The following is an 18,115-nucleotide window of genomic DNA, read 5'->3' as shown; positions in this document are numbered from 1 at the left end:
ATTCTGAAAAATAACATCATAGTTTTTGAAAAATTATCATAAAACACTCTATTTAAAAAAAAAATCGATGACATCCCTTTTTTCATAAATAATGATTTTATCTTTAAATGTCTATGCTCATGAGACATCTATGTCTATACTTTTGTTGACCCTTAACTGTTTCCATCGTCGATCGTTTATATTATGGGTGAGAACGATAAGGATAATGTATCGTTGGTCACCCGTATCTTCATCGTTGTCAATCTATGTCATGGCGAGGATGATGAGAGGCTAGTCATACGATTATAAGTTAGCAGGAGGAATCGAAATTTTTGACTAACGAGGGTCAATATAAGTAGGGTGAGCGGTAGAGGCGATAATGGGTAAATGAAACGGAGATAGAGAAAAAATAATTTTAAGGAGTGGAGCTCTATAAAAAAAAAATATTTTATGAAATTTTTTTAAAACTAGGTTTGAATTTAACTATATATTAAATAAATATAATGTAATTTTGTGACCTATAAATGTGATAGAGCGCTGCCTCCACGAAACCGTATCCCAGGAAGAACCCTAATTGTGGATCTGTGTAGTCACCGAAGATGCCGAACTTGGAGTGCCGGATGTACGAGGCCAAGTACCCGGAGGTGGACATGGCGGTGATGATCCAGGTGAAGAACATCGCCGACATGGGAGCCTACGTCTCTCTTTTGGAGTACAACAACATCGAGGGCATGATCCTCTTCTCCGAGCTGTCCCGCCGCCGTATTCGCTCCATCTCCTCGCTCATCAAGGTCGGCCGCCAGGAGCCGGTCATGGTCCTCCGCGTCGACCGCGACAAGGGCTACATCGACCTCTCCAAGCGCCGCGTCTCCGAGGAGGACATCCAGGCCTGCGAGGAGCGCTACAACAAGAGCAAGCTCGTACACTCCATCATGCGCCACGTCGCGGAGACACTGGACATCGACCTCGAGGAGCTCTACGTCCACATCGCTTGGCCCCTCTACCGCAAGTACGGCCACGCCTTCGAGGTGTCATTCAGCGGAACAGACCATTCGATTCTAGTTCTTCGTTAATTTCTCTGCTTGGTTCTTGGTTGTGCATTTCCGTTGAATAAAGATCGGTTTCTTGGTGATCTTCTTTAGGCTTTCAAGGTAGTTGTGACCGATCCAGACTCGGTTCTCGATTCGCTGACTCGGGTGGTGAAAGAAGTTGGGGCTGATGGGCAAGAGGTCATCTTCTGGTTTCCTAGTTATTGAACTTTCTATGATGACTTGTTGAGGTTATTAATCAGGTTGGCTGCAGGTGACTAAGGTGGTGCCTGCGGTGACACCCGAGGTGAAGGATGCGCTGGTAAAAAACATTAGGAGAAGGATGACGCCACAGCCGCTGAAGATACGAGCTGATATTGAAATGAAGTGCTTCCAGTTTGATGGAGTACTTCACATCAAGGTATTGAGTCCTAAATTTTGTTCATTTTCTTATTTTTTCTTGTTCTTACATAGACATTACTTATTTGAAGTGCTACTTTGATGCCAAATAAGCTTTGTGATGTAAAAAATGATGGAGGCATTTAACTTGAAGTAATTTGGAACCATTTGTGGTGCAGGAAGCTATGAGGAAAGCTGAAGCTGCAGGAAATGATGATTGTCCTGTGAAGATCAAGTTGGTTGCCCCTCCACTCTACGTTCTCACCACACAGACTCTCGATAAGGTGCTTGACAGCCCATTGCTCTTTCTAACATAACTTGTATAGGGTTCTCCATAACTTATCGAGCACAAGTAAATTTCTTCTTGCAAGCGTTGCCTGAAATGCTTTCTCAACTCATCAAGATGGCATTCCTGTAAGAAGATGTGTTTTAAGTTTTCTTTTCCTCTATTTCTTTTTTTATGAAGAGGTTTTACTAGTTAAAGAGGGGCCAATTGAATGAAAGAACTTTTCTTGATGGTGTAATCTGATAGCTTATGTTTTACTTGGTTGTTTTTTGTTTGCTTCTTTGTTATATTTCTTTTTTTAAATAATGTAAAGGGTGGAGTAATAGTGTGGTTTTTGATTTGAGCTATGATTTTTCTATACTCTATGACATCTTTTACTAAGACACTTATGAATTATGTTGCCTACCTTATTTGTGTGCAACAGTTTAGATTGAGTATCTTTAATTTCGCTGGCTTATTCTTAGATTTACTTTGTTATGTTGTAAATAAATTGTTGTGTTTAATGAGAATATGTACATGCCAAGTAGCCATATAATTTTGTTGTAAATAAATTGTTATTGTACTTCTATTGATTGTTGCGTTTACTCAGAGAATGCACATGCCAAGTAGCCATATGACATTTTTGTCTGGGACTAATTTCTTTACTCTCCATGCCTTCTACTATGTGATGGTCGCTACCACATGACATCCTCACCGAGTGCGATAATTTGTATAGTGTTCCAGTCTTCTATGTGCACGTGTGGCTTCCAAGCACTTTACTAGTTGATTTTCAGTTCTTATCGTGGTTGTCTTGTTAATTTTGAACATAGTTCAGGCTTAATTGAGATATGTGCTAGTGTAGAACTCCTATATTTTGTAAACAAGCAGAATCAAAATCTAATTATCATCCTAGGCTGACACCCCTTTTCCTTAGAAGGTCACTTATCAGTAGGGTGAAGGAACCAAAGGGATCTTTTGTACCTTCTCTCATGCAGAACATATTAACCTTGCTTTTTCTCTGTCTGGGATTGCAACTTTGACATTCCACTTTATAGAGCCTCCGTGAATTTAGTCTCTATGCTAGAGGATCTCATTTATGTGGAAGTCTATAGATCCTACCTTACTCTTGGAGGTCCTATACTTGGGTTCTGCATCATGAATTGTTGAAATTAAGTCCAATTTCATGCAAAATATTCCATTTATTATGTATAAGCATACTAAAACAAATTAATTTAGACATTACACCAAAAGACTATACAACAACACAATGACAACAGGCCATAATGTATTTGAGATTGGCTATATGGATCTTTTCCTGCAATGGTGTTTTGTATCACATTAACTCTAAATTATATTAGATTTTTGACAAAAAAATAACTGCCACTTTGAAAATAATCTGAAAAAAATAAAGGATTTAAATCTCTTATTTTTCTATGAATTAAAATTTGTATATTTTTGAAAATTGACATAACAACAACAATTTGGAGTTGGCTATAAGGATCTTTACTCTCCATTGAGATTGAGTTCTATCGATGGCAAAATATTTTGTTTGTTCTGAAAGGTATAGTTTCATGCTTGCCACTACCATATCAGTGCCTAATTCACCTTTTATCATCAAATTTTTGTAGTCTCCCACCAGCATGTGTTCAGGAATTTATAAGGTCGATCTTTGCAGGCGAGTTATAAATAATAATAGAGCTGGCAATCATGGTATAATTGAATACCTATAACTAGATTTTGATGGCATCATGATAGTGCACTTATGTGTTCAAAACCATTAAATTGAATCTTATATTGGCATGGATCATATGAATTTGATATATGCTTTATTCAAATCTCTCTAACTTATAAAATTATTCTTCCACTAAAATATGTTTGAGTATGTGAGTGGACCTCTATTCATGGGCAACTACTGCTTCGTACTATTTGTAGATCACCGTTATTGACCCAGTATCTCTCTCTCTCTCTCCGTGACTGTTCCTGGAATAGGAGTATGTGTAGCTTCAGAAATTATTCGATTTATATGCCTATCTGAACTTTAGAGGAGTGCTATCCCAGATTTAACTAATAAAGTCAACATGAATGCTATATGAGGCAGATGATTCTCTGGCACGTAGTATCTACATTCTCTTCTTGGTAACTAATATTGGAGAAAGAATTGTTGTTACTTGTACTTTTGACTTCAACTCGTCTTACCATATTTTGACAATGAGATATCAGATTGGGAGATGTCCTTTCTGTCTTAAATATGTCAGTTGCTAAAAAGTTTATTTATTCAACTGTTCTCTTCTATCCTGTTATTATTCTCATGTGATTCCTTGAAAAGGGGTTCTGAGCTATAGAGGTTTAGTGGTGATTATATTATGTTTTATTGTGCATGTATGTTTGTGTTAATTCACTAGGTATTACTATAATTTCTATTTATTCCCTTGTTTGCATCTCTTAGTGTGCCTTGTGGCTGTTTACAGGAACAAGGGATTTCGGTTCTCAATAATGCAGTTAAAGCTTGCACTGAGGAGATTGAACTGCACAAGGGAAAACTTACACTGAAGGAGGCACCAAGAGCTGTAAGTTACATTTCCTTGTAATTATTTACTCGATAGACGTCTAATACTCATCCTGAATTTTGAATTTTGAATTTTGAATGCTTTTTCTATAGGTGAGTGAACGAGATGATAAGCTGCTTGCTGAGCATATGGCGAAACTGCAGTCTGCTAATAATGAGGTTGATGGCGATGAAGGCAGCGAAGAGGAGGAAGACACAGGAATGGGCGAGTTGGATCTGGAGAACTCTGGTGTTAGCATGGCAGATTAAAGAAATATTGTCAGGGAGATCCAAGTAGGAAGGTTTTGCGTCTGAGATATTAGTGTGGAACCAGATACCATACTATGTTGTTGAATTCTGTCGGGATGCATATGAGATATTAGTGTGAAGCCAAGTAACATATTATGTTGTTGAATTCTATCGAGTTACAGGAAGGAACTAGCGTTTGTTAGAATCAAGTGGCATCCTTTGTTTTCTTTTCCTTTATAAGGTTAATAAAAAGATTTCATTGACACTTTTTATTTCTATAATATGTGGAAGAGCATGATTCATTTTGGTCATTTGATGCATCTTGAGATCGTAGTTCTGCACTTCCCTTGACAACTTCTGTGAAGTTGCATGAAGTTACTACCACAGCTGTTGATATAATGCAGCTCATAAACAGTTCCTTAGATCTTAGATCCAAGTTTTTGATATATGCATTCAAGAACAAAAGTTCCTTTCACAGCTTTCAGATGTGGCGAGTGGAGTGGCTCTTCCCAAACTCATGGAGTGGCTCTTCTATTTTAACGACCAAACTTTTGCATTAATCGTATGATTATTTCAGACAGGATTTCTCTGGTAGCAAAATACACACTTGTAGATAAAAAATGTGCAGATCTGCTAGCTTACATCAATTCCACCATCTTCTTCTTGGAGATGGAGGTGGTTTGAGGAGGTCAAGCATCGTCTCCTTCTCCGTGGGGGTCAAGGGAACACCTCTAACAAGGTTCAGTGCCATTATGTGCACATTGGTCTTCTGTCTGTACCTCCGATACGCCCATGCTCCGGCTGCAGTCCCAGCGATGACGAACTGTGCTTGATTACATCAGGGTTAGTGTTGACAAAATTTTTCTCACAATGCATGTTCCAAGATCAAGTGGTTCTTGACAACCTTTCATTAACTAAAGCTAGAGAGCACCTCTAGAATTTGCAGAGGCATAACAGAGTCATCAATTTCCTATGCAATCGTGTAAACTTGGCTTATAAGCAGGAGATGAATTTAGTGCAACCGTGATAGAAGATATCTTTAGGTTTGAGAATGCGACATAAAAAGCTTATAGCAAGGCTGGCAACTTCAGAAGCGGAACAAGAGATTAGAACAAAGAAGAAGATTTTCATGAGTCATGAAACCCGAGTTCATCAATGGCTTGGTCAGTTTCAGTATCAAGTATAAAATGATAACAACAGATGTTTCACAAGGGCATTTGTAGTGTTAATATGACCTGATATGCCTCGATATTAATGTAAAAAAATAGGTTTCCAAGTCAGGATGAGTTAAGGTCAACAAAAAGATATTGTAATCAACTCACCGGTGACAACCATAAAGCAGCAGTTTGTAGATCAAAACGAGGGACATAGAGTACGGCCTCGCCAAAGTCCTCTCCTAGCTTTTTATATATCTCCTTGTCAGTTTTGCCAGCCCGGACCTCATCTCGAATCAGCTGTTAAATATCACAAGAAAATTCCTTACAAATGCAAAGTACTGTTTTGGTCTTGTTTACATAATACAAAGAATGTAGACAACATCAAATATCTATTCATCAATACTTCAGTATTAAGATTAAATAAAACACTACAATTGTAAGTTCATCACATGAGAAATAAAAATTAATAGAAAGTTGGTCGTGGTACCGTTCCAACGAATGAGAACAGTGAACAAGATTTTAGAAAGCTAAATGTCAGATCAAATAAGCCAGCACAGTACCTAACCAGTAATACAAAACTAAAGACATGGATGTTCTAGATAGAACAACATGGTGACAGTTGGGTAGAAACTGCAATGTTGCTGCAGTTGATGTGGCTCATTCAAATGAAAACTAGAGAGTCAAAGGAGAGAAATACAGTAGTTCCTCTGCACGTAATGGAAAAGAACGACAAAGATTTGTGGAAGATGATGAAGTCTAGCCGCATTTAACACATTTTCACAAGAAAGAGTTAATTTATTCACAGACAAAGAATAATATACTGCTGAGATTAGTGCCTCACTTAAATGAACAGATTTACACATCCTAGAGTATCCATTACTTGTTTGTTAAAATATTTATATTAATGAGAATTCTACATGAGAAAATGTTTGCTACCGAGAAGGTACAGTAGTACCATGAAGATCTTTAAATGATGAAAATTATTAGGGTGAGAACAATTAGTCTCATAGTCTCAACATAATTATAACAAATGCATAAGTCAGAATGAGTCCAACTTGTGGCTTTCTGTGACCTGGAATCCTCTTCAACATTCCATGCGAAAGCACAATACAGCCTCAAATTCCAACCCATAAATACTATAGGATACAAACTTGCTCTTCTTAGGTTATTTGCATTTCTTATAGGTGGAACTCACTAGAGTCGTTATGCCTTGGTTTTTAAGGCTTTATTTTTTTATAGTCAGCATTTTCTTATAGGTTGAACTAGCAAAAAACATTCACTTGCTTTCTCTAATCCAAAGTCATGGATGATACATCTACCTCATATATTGTTAGATAAATCACAGAGAGAAGCAGGAAATTAAGACAAGTAGTTTACCTTTCTGAGCAAAATAGCAACATCTGCTTGTGAATCTTCAATGGATTGGCTGCCACATTCAGTACATCTGACATTGTGGCTGATATTCCTCGCACGAGCCTCCACAGTTCGAGCCTTCTTCAATTCCTCATCACTCGCCATCACTGAGAAAATCACACAACCTGAGATTGCAAGATCCCCAAGCCATTACAAATTTCGCTGGCACACACCAAATCATGTAACCAATCAAGAAACAGAAGCTGATTCTCCTCGACATTTCGTCAAACATGTGGTGTGCAAGAAAGGAAAAACGCCTTACACTACCCAATGCCAATTTCAGAAAGAGAAAGCACATATGCAACCTGGTTCTCCTTGATATTTCGCCAAACAAGCCGCGTGCAAGGAAGAAAAAACACCTTACAAAAAGCATGGATGCAGCTGCAAGAAGTTCAAACACAAACCTGGTTCTCCTCGACATTTCGTCAAACAGGTTTGTGTGCAAGGAAGGAAAACACCTTACACAGTCCCAGTGAATCAATTTCAGCAACAGAAAGCACATATGCAACAAGTAAAATAACAAAACCAACCAAGGGACGTTTCGTCAAATTTCACCAACACGCACCAAATCACATAACCAATCAAGAGACAACCAAATAAAATAACGCTGCAAGAAGATTCAAAAACCTGGTTCTCCTTGACATATCGTCAAACGAGTCGTGCACAAGGAAGGGAATTCACCTTACCCAAACAACGCATGTCACAAGTAAAATAACACTGCAAGAAGTTCAAAGACGACCTGATTCTCCATGACATTTCGTCAAGCAGGTTGTATACAATGAAGGAAAAACACTTCCAGTATCAATTTCAGAAACAGAAAGCATGCATGCAAAAGTAAAAAAAGAAAAAGAAAAAGGATCAAATTTCACTAGAAGAAGAAGAATCTAAGAGGAATTACCTCTGATTCATGTAACACGCACTTGAAACGCTTCAGGTTAATGGCTACACAAGAAGTGTCCAAGAAATAGCAGGGAATTATTAATTCCAATTGACAGATTCCACGATCCCAGAACCATAACAAATAGAGCGAGCGCCAAAACCAGCCTTTTGACCCAACCGTAGGATGCAGATTAGATGACGACGAGACCGCGCCGCCGCCTCAACGCTCGCCGTATCCGCGGCTGCGATGAAACAACCCGACATATATGTATTCTTCACTACACAAAATCAAATCTAAAAGCCTCTTTACTAATAATATATTGTCTTCGGTCGTAAAATGTCATTTAATCCCAAATGTATATAATGTACATTCACTTGCATGCTCTCTCAAAATATGATCGATAAAATAAGATTTTAGGTTAATTATATGTTATTCCTTATAATTAGTTATCTTTAGTATTTTAATTTTTATATTTTAAAAAATTATATTGAGATCATATAATTACGAAAATGAAACATCTAGATTTATTTACTATGACATCATTAATTTTACTAATGAAAATAAAAAATAAAAAAAATAATTTTAATATTTTAATAGGTGATGACGGACGATGGTACCACTGGGGCTCACGAGAGACTGTTGCAGATAAAAAGAGTGGCGATGAGAGATGTGGACTATTCTGAATCTACGTCGACATCAATGTAGTTATCGAACGATGAAAAAGTCATCAATATAAATGTCGAATGGCATCGCTCTGCATATATGTTGATGTTGACATAATTGTCGAACGGTATCGTTTTACATATACATCGATGGCCTTTTTGTTGCTCGGCAATTACATCGACACTAACACATATGCAGAGCGACAAAAGGATTGCTTAATTGTGCTGACGTTGACGTTGACGTAGATGTAGAAAAATCCTCACATCTTGTTGCTATTCTCCTCATCCACAACAATCATCTGCAACAGCACCATCATCCGTAATCTTTCATTTGCATGGTGAGAGAAATTGTTTCTTGCATTTTATCAGACCTAATAAAAATTAACACTTTTGTTTTGACCAATGTAATATAACACCTTAAATTATAGTTTCGTATTCACCTAAATGTCATCCTTCATTTGAGACATTAAAAGGTATCTCAGAATTAAATGGATGGATCCACTTATCCCACTTATCTCAGAATTAAATAAATGGGACCCATATCAACAACTTTAGCACATGAGAGGTGCGTGAGGCGAGTCGAATTGCTTAGGAGCACAGAAGTACAAAAGGAAACCCTTATCAATTGAATTTAATTACCACCAATGCCATCCCCACGAATCCTAGGATCGATCAATGGCTGGCTATATGGTGATTTTAATGTACACGTGGGGTTATTATTGTCAAGTGGGCGGATTTCAGAACCCATTGTCCGCACCCCCACCCGTCGGACGTGGACGAGCCAACGCGGCGTCGCCGCCGCCAAGACGGCGGACAGTAGTCATTTACTTTTGTTTAGGGTTTATAAATATTTATTTTTTGCTTGCTAATGTGCTTCGTGACGGGGCAGTAATACACGTTTGCTCGGTATTTTTTGAGAACTCGAATGTGTTCTGGTAGTGGTACTGTGTGGTAGGAGTTGTGTGATTATTTCAGTTCTTGTTCATCTATATGTCATCCATTTGTTTTGCTTTGGGATGATGCTGTCAAGTCATCATTAGGTCTTTCAGTTGTAGATTCGAGTAATATGAATCTTAAAGATGATGATGTGATATGTATGTGAAGTGATAGCAACGCTGTGACTTTCATGTTTAATATCAAGTTCAAGTCTTTTGAGCTTCCTAATTTGCCAAATTGAGAATGAATCTTGATGTTGTCCTGTCACAGTTCATGATATAAACCTCTCTAGCTTGGGTCAATGATTGGTAGTGGAGGATCATTTCAAGGCCTTTTGGTGGCTGTAGATTGCCTAACATATACCAATGATGTCTTGGAGACCTTAGTGGGCCAAGAATGAAAGGAAGAATATTCTGTGTTCATTGTTTGAAATGGTGTTCATCAAATCTGTTAGTGATGTTGATGATAGAATGACTGATAAATGTGCAGAAGACCTTATGCTAAGCATGGCATGAGTCTTTGTTGCTTTATCTTCTCCATCTTTAGTCATGCATGTCAAATTAGTGTGCAGAATGAGTATCCAAAAGGCAAAGAGTAGTCGATCCAAGTATCAGTAGTGTGTTTTATCTTCTCTTTAACCTAAAACAGTATCAAATTGGAATAAAGCAAGCAAAAAATGTGAATCATAATTCATGATCAGAGTTCAAATAAAGCCACAACAAGAGACAATGAAGACTCCAACAACATGCAACACCATTACAAATGTAATTTTACAGATTATAACCCTATAGCATTCAGATTACAGCATGAAAGACAATTTGAGAGTAAAAGACTTGTGGCTTAAGTTCTTACTGAGATTACTGTAAAGAGAGTCTGATTTAGAACTCTTTTTTGAAGCAGATCAAGAGGATTCTTGAAAATATACTACAAGACTTATTCTCAAGAGCTTTATTGAATGCAAATTCTGATATTAATCGGTGCAAGAGCAAGACAAGGCAGTCTGTGGTCGTCGAGGATTTAACACCTTAAAGAAGCTAGGGAAAGTTTCCCTGATTGCCTGTGAAACATCTCCATGCTCGGTTTTGAAGCTATGCTTCATACTTGCAGAGATTATCAAACCCCATGTACTCGTGATGCTGGATCTTCTGAACCATGTTTGAAATGCCAACTCCACCTGTTTGAGAATATTAGAAGACATGCTTTTAGTGATTGATGATAAGAAGAGAGTGCAGAGTTTAGAACAACACAATTCGGTGACCACCAGGCATTTTTTTGTTTCATCTTTTTCATATCGGAAATGAATTAGATGAAGCAGTGCAGATGTCTGCTTACCCAACGAGATCGCACTAACAAAAATGGTGAAAGCAAGGATGAAGATGATGAGCGAAGCTCTCCCAAGTATTTCAATCAGCCTCTTGACAATATGCTGCCCCACAAGGGCAGCAACTAATGCCACTGCCACAAAATACAATGCTGCCCAGATACAAAAGAATATTAGTCAAGTACACTTCAGTGCAAATGGGGGAAGCAAATGACAGGCGAACAAGATTACCATAAGGGATGGGGAAACGCTTCAAAAGATAATACTCCACAACAGACATGGATGAAGAAAATGTCATTGCAAAAGTTGCTGTGGCACTTGAGACCTGGAGAAACACTTTGAAGCTGAGTTGATGTTGAATGAGATGAGAGCATGTCAATCCAGAAAACGTAGATTCACGTTATTATATCAATATTGATGAACCATGAGTTGTTCACTGCCCACTTCACAAATCAACAAGCATTGTCAAATTTATATCGGCGAGACATACATTTTTTGCATGCCCAATTCAACATGTATAACCTTTTTAAGACCAGAGACCTCCAGATGCTAACCTAACTTTCAATGAGTTCATGAGCCTGTTTATCCAGAAACAGTAGTTTCACAAAATCATATCGATATCAATAAATCATGAGCCTGTTTGTACATGCCCAATCTGAAAAATGTATGAACCTTCTAATCCAACAGACCTCCAAACACCAACCTATTTAACAAATGTTATCATATCAATATCAATGAGCCATGCATATGTTGCACGTCCAATTCAACATAGGCATAACATTTTAAACCATAAGATGTTTAAAAACTAACCGAACTATCCATTAAATCACTAAATCATACTTAAATCATTGAGGTGACCATGGTTGTGAGGACAATGAATCCAGTGGAACCGATTATCAATTGCTATATCATTTTGAGTTAAGCCACAAGATCAAAAGAGAACAAGAACAATATTCTATGACTCATGTTAGAACCGTTGTCACATGATTCTTGATGATCCAAAATTATGTTGATCTAACATAGACATAGCATCACACTTCATAAGCAAGACTTTCAGAATAGTGTGCTCTCTTTATAATCACAAGTGCAATAAACAACTACAAGAAATTTCAGAAATTGGATAGCAGTCATAAAAGGAATAAAGATGCAAGCACCTGTGGAGGAACACCAAGCTCCAAGAAAACAGGGCCCAAAATAAACCCTCCTCCGAGGCCAAGCAGCCCTCCAACTACACCAGCAAGGATACCAATGCAGCAGTAAAAAACAAGATGAAGAACTGTAAAGCTTGTTCCTTCCTCCCCCTTTGATGAAATTATTCTCTTTCCTTTATATAAGCTAACAGCTTCATAGCCTGATACTCCCAAAGATACAGGAACCTGCAAAGCATTTTAGCAATATAGGTGTAACAACAGAAGTCGTTTTTAGATCACCACTAAACTTTACTCATTCGTTGTAAGCAAAAGCATGAGACTAACCTGAAGCAAGTTCAGAATCCAGTACCACAGAGAACAGGTCGATGTGTAATTTTGCTGAAGAGAGATGAAAACAAGGCGTGCCACTCATCAATCTCATATATGTCGTAACAGCATTGATTTTACATGCCTAGGATCAGATTTATCACCTTTAAAACCTGCAGGATAAGGAAAGTTATCCATACAAAGGAAAGAAGACCAAGCTCCTTCCAGCAGACATTCTCCATGACAGGGACCTGCAATGTTTGTCTAATTATCTTAGTTCTCCGTAGGTCATGGTACAACCAAAAAGAGTGCTGCCTGCTGCATATATACCTCTTTGCGTCGAGCCTTTGTACTTGAATTTCCAGGACCAGAAGGTAGAGCGTTGTATTCTATTTCTTCTCTTCCTGCTTGAAATAGATGAGCAATTGGATCTTATATCTTTTTTTCAACACTTTCATGGACTGTAAAACAAATTGATCAGCTTACTTACCATTGGACTCTTTAAGCATCGCTGCCTCCTAAAATTCAAAAACATAGATCAGGCAATTTAGTATACAACTGAATTAGGATCATCAATTTAGCTTTAAGATGAGCTAGAAACAATCAGCACCTTCTTCATTATTGTCTCTTTCTTCCATGTCTCTACACCCTTCAAAAATGCTTTACTTGATGTACCTAACAACAGCAGCCACATACAATAAGCATCCAAACCTTACACCACTTGTGAGAAAAAGAAGAGTCACATTAAAAAAAATGACTTAATTACCAATGAAGAGAATAATCAGAAGGACAGTGACCATCCAATCAGCAAAGATGACATTGAATGCGACCCCAATGCTAATCCCCAGCATTAGCATTGGTTGGAAAAGCAAAGCCAGATCATAGTCAATGATGGGCATATCCAGAGTCGGATGCCTGAGCTTCAGATTGTACCAAACAGTTGATCCAGCTGCGCCCATGATCATACCTGTCCGAGGTTTACACTTCGACTTCAGCATATGAACATATATAAAAGTTACGAAGAAAAATCTAAAGAACAAGAACTGGATCCAAACTGTGAGAAACACAAGATAGATGTGCTACAGATTAAAATAACTAGAAAGAAACAGCAATAAACGATACTAATAGAAATGTGTGATCTACTGCAGAACAGACTATATACACCAAGTACCAAAAAGGCCCTCTTTTGTTTTCTGCATCTCCCTTAGCTTCATTGACGTGGATGTTTGCACAAAATTAGCAGAATCTACCAGTATATGCATTGTACAGGGTCTCACATTTTGACATAGCAGTCGAAGACTTCGCATCGAATCCAATGATAAGCGTGAGCATGGGGACGTAAATCCCACCCCCACCGACACCTCCGACGCTACCAAACGCGGATCCCAAGAACCCGATGATTGTTCCGACGACGATTTGCCACCCTAATTTCATGGGCTTCACAAAAAAGGGGGAAATTTTAAGTAAATGCATTGGCAATAGACAGAAAGGTGACCCAAAGAGATCGGAAAGAATGGAAAGTTCAAGGCTTAAAATGTCATCTTTACCGGCCAAACGTGTTGGTAGGAAGATTTATCCGGCTGCCACAAGAAGTCCACCACCTTCAGCACGTAATCCGACAGCCCAACCTCTTCCACGGCGACGACGTCAGCAGCCGCCTCCTCGGGCTTCAGTCCGCGGTCCGCCACCACCACTGCGGCCGCCACCAACGCGACCAGAACCGCCGTCCACAACCGTCCGGTGCGCCACTGGAGCCCCATATCCCCGTCTTCCTCCCCCCCAAAAAGTCCAACCTTCGCTCACTTCCTCGGACCTCCGCCGGAGAAATCAAAACTCCGGGGTTCAAATCCCCAGTAGCAACCAAAACCAAGGACCACTACGAGGTCAGCGCTCCGGAGTTCCAATCCCCCGTTCCCTCGACCGGAGCCGGAGGAAGAGCGACGCGGCCGATATCGGATCGTGCGGAGACTCACGGATCCGAACACGATAACGGCAGCCATCGTTGAGGCGGCAGCGCGGCTTTTAATATTTCTCAATAACAAAATGCCCCTCTCGTTGCCGATATTTACGACCAAGGCCATACTGTCCATGAACCTTTGGATACTATTCACCAGTGTATATAATTAAGCCTCGGATCTTCATCAACAACCCTACATGTGAAGATTGTGATCATGTTATTGTGATCTACGGTGTACGTTCACCCCACGAAGCTTCATGGAGTTCTCTGTGATAATTATTTTTTGGTATATTATTAATTGGCATTTTTATTTTAGAGCATTGTTTCATATAGTAATTTCAGGAAATAATTAAATGCCATATTTGCCTTCCACACATGACATATCAGTAAAATAAAATATACTGGGGAATGCAACTAAATCAGGTCAATGGAACTTTGACTAAGTTTATGTGGAAATAATTTAAGTCACTTTGATTTAGTAATTTAGCTCAAACAATCCAGTGGGAATTCTCATTGGCTATCAAGAAAGGGTTAGCTGGAATTAGCTTAGCGATCATATTTTGGGTTGACAGCCATGACAAAAACTTATGGCGCACGGATCGTGTGCGGCAAGAGTCTTGGGATCCTCTACAATTCATCTCATCGGTACGTCCAAGTATCAATCATCGGTCAATGGCGTTAATGGTAAGGACGCTGTCGGAATTGGAAGAGGACGGAAACAGTCATAATTGCAGAGGATCCCTTACCCTGGTGCGGCGTGGCCGTAATTATGGCATGAACGTAAGGGTAGCTTCGGATTCTAAGGCAAACTTGTTATTGGCGGGATGGAGAAAGGTGGTGGGGGCTAGCTCGGGATGATTGCTCGCACCTGACATGCACGTGAGTCTGAGTCTAATAAATGACTTCCATGCAGGTCGTGAGGCGATAAAGGACTCTGTAAGGCTTTCCCCTCATTGGATGGGAGATTTCTTGTCCGGGACCAGACAGGATCCAAGATTCTCTACTGACGACGTAGATGGACGCGCGTTACCCGCATTTAGACCAGCGGCTTGGCATGTAGAAGAACCTGAATCGTAATTGGGATAAACATTGGATCCGGAATGTTCAGGGTCCATGAAGGCCACCTGCAAGTTGGGTTCGGTGGGTTGGATGCGTCGTTTCATATCTTGTATAATCCTCCAATTCAGTGAATTTTGCATTTGCCTCTTTAAATTTAAGTTATATATATATATATATACCTCTTTAAGTTATATATATATATATATATATATATATATTCCTACCATCGATATATTATTTCATAAGTGAAATTAAAAATAAAATTAATACCTCTTTGATATTAATAAATAAGAGGGTCACTTAATTGTTAAAAAGTAAATATTATGTACTCAAATTTTAATTTCAGATTTATTATATAATTATTAAATTTAAATATATATTTTATATATTCAACTAATAAGCATGAACGATATTCATCGATATTTTCAAATGTATGATAATTAAGATATTGAGAATCCAAATCAAGATCACTAAAACATTATCACAATGAAGGTTTAGATATTCGATCTCTTTTTATTAGAACATTATTTTTAAATTTTTATATATCTTTTTGGCTAAATTATTTTTAAAGTAGGACTTTTGAGTGGTAATATTATCCTCATTATGAAATAAGTCTATTTATTATCATATTAATTTATTATTCAATTGGACATTGGGGTTATAAAGATAGTTATCTTGATCAATTAATTATTATTAGATCATTGATAAGTTATTTAATTTATATTTTTAAATTGGTATAATGGAATCAATATTACTTCGTTTTATCTTCTATGTATTCTCGATTACCTTATCGTTTGAGAGTCTAAAGAACTCTTTTTTCTATAATCTCAAGTAATATATTAGTGTATTAGATATTATAGAGTATGAAATATTTCTATATAGGTGATCGAGCCTCTCAATAGGAACCTTCACTCTTTAATCAATCAATTGGTGAACGTTGGACCTTCTTAATTGGAATATTTTATCTACCTTATTATTATTTTTTTTTACTATCAAAATTTAATTATAATATATTCATTGACATTTTATAGTAGTTTTAGATAGATAATTGGTGGTTTCCTAGCAATACTAGCCAATGACATAAGGGATAATTTCTCTCTATTAATTGAGTTAAGTGAACCGGGTAGGAGAGGAATACTAATCTAGCCAATATTTGGACCTATTAGGTTATGATAGTTGACAGGGAGTATACTATCAGCCAATCATCATTCAATATGATCATTATATGATGTCCAAGATGGAAGGAGAAGAAAGAGGCTACCCTCTACCTATTTACTCATATGAGCAAAGCTCAAAGATAGGTGATTATAGGTTATCCACATATTGTCGCTTATGTTGAAAAGATGCAAAGGGGAGGCGATTAGAGGCTACCTTCCCATAGAATATTATATAAAATATTCTACCTCTTAGGACTATATATAAAAGCTCATCTTCAACATAATAAAAGAGGGGGGATCACCTTTTTTACTACTCACGTTCATACCCATATACTTTGGGTTACTAACTCGGGTATAGAATGGATCGAGTCGGGAAACCTTTATCGACCTCGATCTTTATGTAAGTGGCACCTCGAACAATCCTATGCATATAGGTTCAAACCACTTTAGTTTGAAGGGAAACCTTTACCGGTCTCGGACTTCTTTCCTTAATATTTTTTTTTACTAGAAAGAGGGCATTAAAGAACCCAAGGACGACCCTGAGGCATGGAGGTTGGGAAATCTGATCCTCTCCTTGCCTATGGTTATTGTTGAGGAGTAGAGGTCCAAAAACCTGGCCCCTTCACTACTTGAGTTATGGTAGTTGATAAACCCGACCATGTCAGAAAGAGACGTGGAGGTTGGAAAACCTAACCCCATTCAATCAAGATGCATCCCTCAACAATACGAGACGTAGATCAATGATTGAACATCACTAGTAACACTCACGACCCTCCACACTTAAAGGAGGGTTAGGCTCACATCGACAAGGATCTTTCCTCTATCGAGGAGGGCTTGTTGACAAGGAGTGACCTCTTGTCGATGGACAAAGGTCATCAATTCAAGATATAGGTACCCCTCGACCCTATCGGCCTTCGCCTAATGCATGAAGTTAGAGCATTAGTCGAAAAGACATAAGCTTAATATATCAAATGAATCAAATGTTGCACTTTGAATCCCTCTCGTGAGAATCTTAAATCACGCCATGAAAGAGGGGCAAATGATATAGAGTACACTGTTAGTCAATCGTCATCTGATACATGACCATCACTTAGGTGTCTATAGTGGAAGGAGAAGGTGGAAGTCATTCTTCATCCATCTGTCCACATAAGGCTCTAAGGTAGGTAGTTATGGGCTATCCCCCTCTTATTATCTGTGTGGATAAGAGGCCAAGGGGAGGTTATTGGAGAGTTAGAGGTTGTCTCTCGATTGTATATTTTATGAAATATTTTATCCCTTTACGACTATATATAAAGGCTCATCTTCAACACAATAAAAGAGGGGGATTACCTTTTTGACTACTCACATCCATGCCTACATACTTTATATTACTAACTTGAGTGTTAGAGGGATCAGATCGAGAAATCTCTCTCAACCTCAGTCTTCGTGTATATGATATCTTAGGAGCTCAATGTTTCTACCTCAAAGACACCTTGAACAACTCTACGCATATAGGTCTAAACTATATCGGGTTGACTAAGACATCAATAATTTCTTCTCTCAATAATAGTAATGACTTTTGTTGGTAAGGTGATGAAGAGAAGCTTATCATAAGTTATTTGACCCGTAGTTATTAAAGAAGTTTCAATGTCGAAGTAATGCAAGATGGCTG

The 18,115-nt window shown here is 38.2% G+C and overlaps 3 protein-coding genes across 7 annotated transcripts; 1 reads left to right on the top strand and 2 right to left on the bottom strand.

Moving 5' to 3' along the window:
- The first annotated feature begins 523 nt into the window (after positions 1-523).
- On the top strand, positions 524-4,746 carry LOC103987066 (eukaryotic translation initiation factor 2 subunit alpha homolog). The gene is made up of 6 exons (XM_009405256.3): positions 524-1,007; positions 1,122-1,208; positions 1,282-1,428; positions 1,586-1,690; positions 4,140-4,238; positions 4,331-4,746. Exons 1-6 carry the CDS (start codon positions 579-581, stop codon positions 4,484-4,486), a joined length of 1,023 nt encoding a protein of 340 aa, XP_009403531.1. The 5' UTR covers positions 524-578; the 3' UTR covers positions 4,487-4,746.
- Positions 4,747-4,965: 219 nt separating this feature from the next.
- LOC103987065 (cytochrome c-type biogenesis CcmH-like mitochondrial protein) lies at positions 4,966-8,213 on the bottom strand. Of its 4 annotated transcripts, none has more exons than XM_065186441.1 (5): positions 8,093-8,159; positions 7,934-7,977; positions 7,000-7,142; positions 5,788-5,919; positions 4,966-5,288 (listed from the first exon to the last, which is right to left on the bottom strand). In XM_065186441.1, the coding sequence occupies exons 3-5, from the start codon at positions 7,138-7,140 to the stop codon at positions 5,109-5,111; spliced, it is 453 nt and encodes a 150-aa protein (XP_065042513.1). In that variant the 5' UTR covers positions 7,141-7,142; positions 7,934-7,977; positions 8,093-8,159; the 3' UTR covers positions 4,966-5,108. The 4 variants fall into 4 exon arrangements, with proteins under 4 accessions (XP_065042513.1, XP_065042512.1, XP_009403530.2 ...); XM_065186440.1 differs by having other exon boundaries at positions 7,000-7,160; positions 8,093-8,155; XM_009405255.3 differs by having other exon boundaries at positions 7,934-8,213.
- A 2,008-nt stretch (positions 8,214-10,221) lies between these two features.
- LOC135675852 (sulfite exporter TauE/SafE family protein 3-like) lies at positions 10,222-14,274 on the bottom strand. 2 transcript variants are annotated; one of them, XM_065186438.1, is made up of 12 exons: positions 13,839-14,274; positions 13,569-13,728; positions 13,058-13,258; positions 12,902-12,966; positions 12,782-12,809; positions 12,622-12,698; positions 12,456-12,542; positions 12,310-12,363; positions 11,989-12,210; positions 11,066-11,159; positions 10,846-10,986; positions 10,222-10,687 (listed from the first exon to the last, which is right to left on the bottom strand). In XM_065186438.1, exons 1-12 carry the CDS (start codon positions 14,049-14,051, stop codon positions 10,602-10,604), a joined length of 1,428 nt encoding a protein of 475 aa, XP_065042510.1. In that variant the 5' UTR covers positions 14,052-14,274; the 3' UTR covers positions 10,222-10,601. The 2 variants fall into 2 exon arrangements, with proteins under 2 accessions (XP_065042510.1, XP_065042511.1); XM_065186439.1 differs by having other exon boundaries at positions 12,622-12,695.
- Positions 14,275-18,115: the final 3,841 nt, after the last annotated feature.

Source organism: Musa acuminata, chromosome BXJ1-6 (genome assembly GCF_036884655.1).
Source record: "Musa acuminata AAA Group cultivar baxijiao chromosome BXJ1-6, Cavendish_Baxijiao_AAA, whole genome shotgun sequence".
Classification (NCBI taxonomy): Eukaryota; Viridiplantae; Streptophyta; class Magnoliopsida; order Zingiberales; family Musaceae; genus Musa; species Musa acuminata.
The sequence above is the reverse complement of the archived record's forward strand: the minus strand, read 5'-3'. Positions and strand labels throughout refer to the sequence as shown.

Bases quoted from the DNA above. Each gene is read 5' to 3' on its own strand.
- LOC135675852 (XM_065186438.1), bottom strand. From the start codon at position 14,051: ATGGGGCTCCAGTGGCGCACCGGACGGTTGTGGACGGCGGTTCTGGTC. The intron at 12,699-12,781 runs GTAAGTAAGCTG...ATCTATTTCAAG, and splicing joins GATGCTTAAAGAGTCCAATG to CAGGAAGAGAAGAAATAGAA. The intron at 12,211-12,309 runs GTTAGTCTCATG...AATGCTTTGCAG, and splicing joins GGATTCTGAACTTGCTTCAG to GTTCCTGTATCTTTGGGAGT.
- LOC103987065 (XM_009405255.3), bottom strand. From the start codon at position 7,140: ATGGCGAGTGATGAGGAATTGAAGAAGGCTCGAACTGTGGAGGCTCGT. The intron at 5,920-6,999 runs GTAAACTACTTG...GATATTTAACAG, and splicing joins TTGCTATTTTGCTCAGAAAG to CTGATTCGAGATGAGGTCCG. The intron at 5,289-5,787 runs GTGAGTTGATTA...AATCAAGCACAG, and splicing joins CTGCTTTATGGTTGTCACCG to TTCGTCATCGCTGGGACTGC.
- LOC103987066 (XM_009405256.3), top strand. From the start codon at position 579: ATGCCGAACTTGGAGTGCCGGATGTACGAGGCCAAGTACCCGGAGGTG. The intron at 1,429-1,585 runs GTATTGAGTCCT...TTTGTGGTGCAG, and splicing joins ATGGAGTACTTCACATCAAG to GAAGCTATGAGGAAAGCTGA. The intron at 4,239-4,330 runs GTAAGTTACATT...CTTTTTCTATAG, and splicing joins TGAAGGAGGCACCAAGAGCT to GTGAGTGAACGAGATGATAA.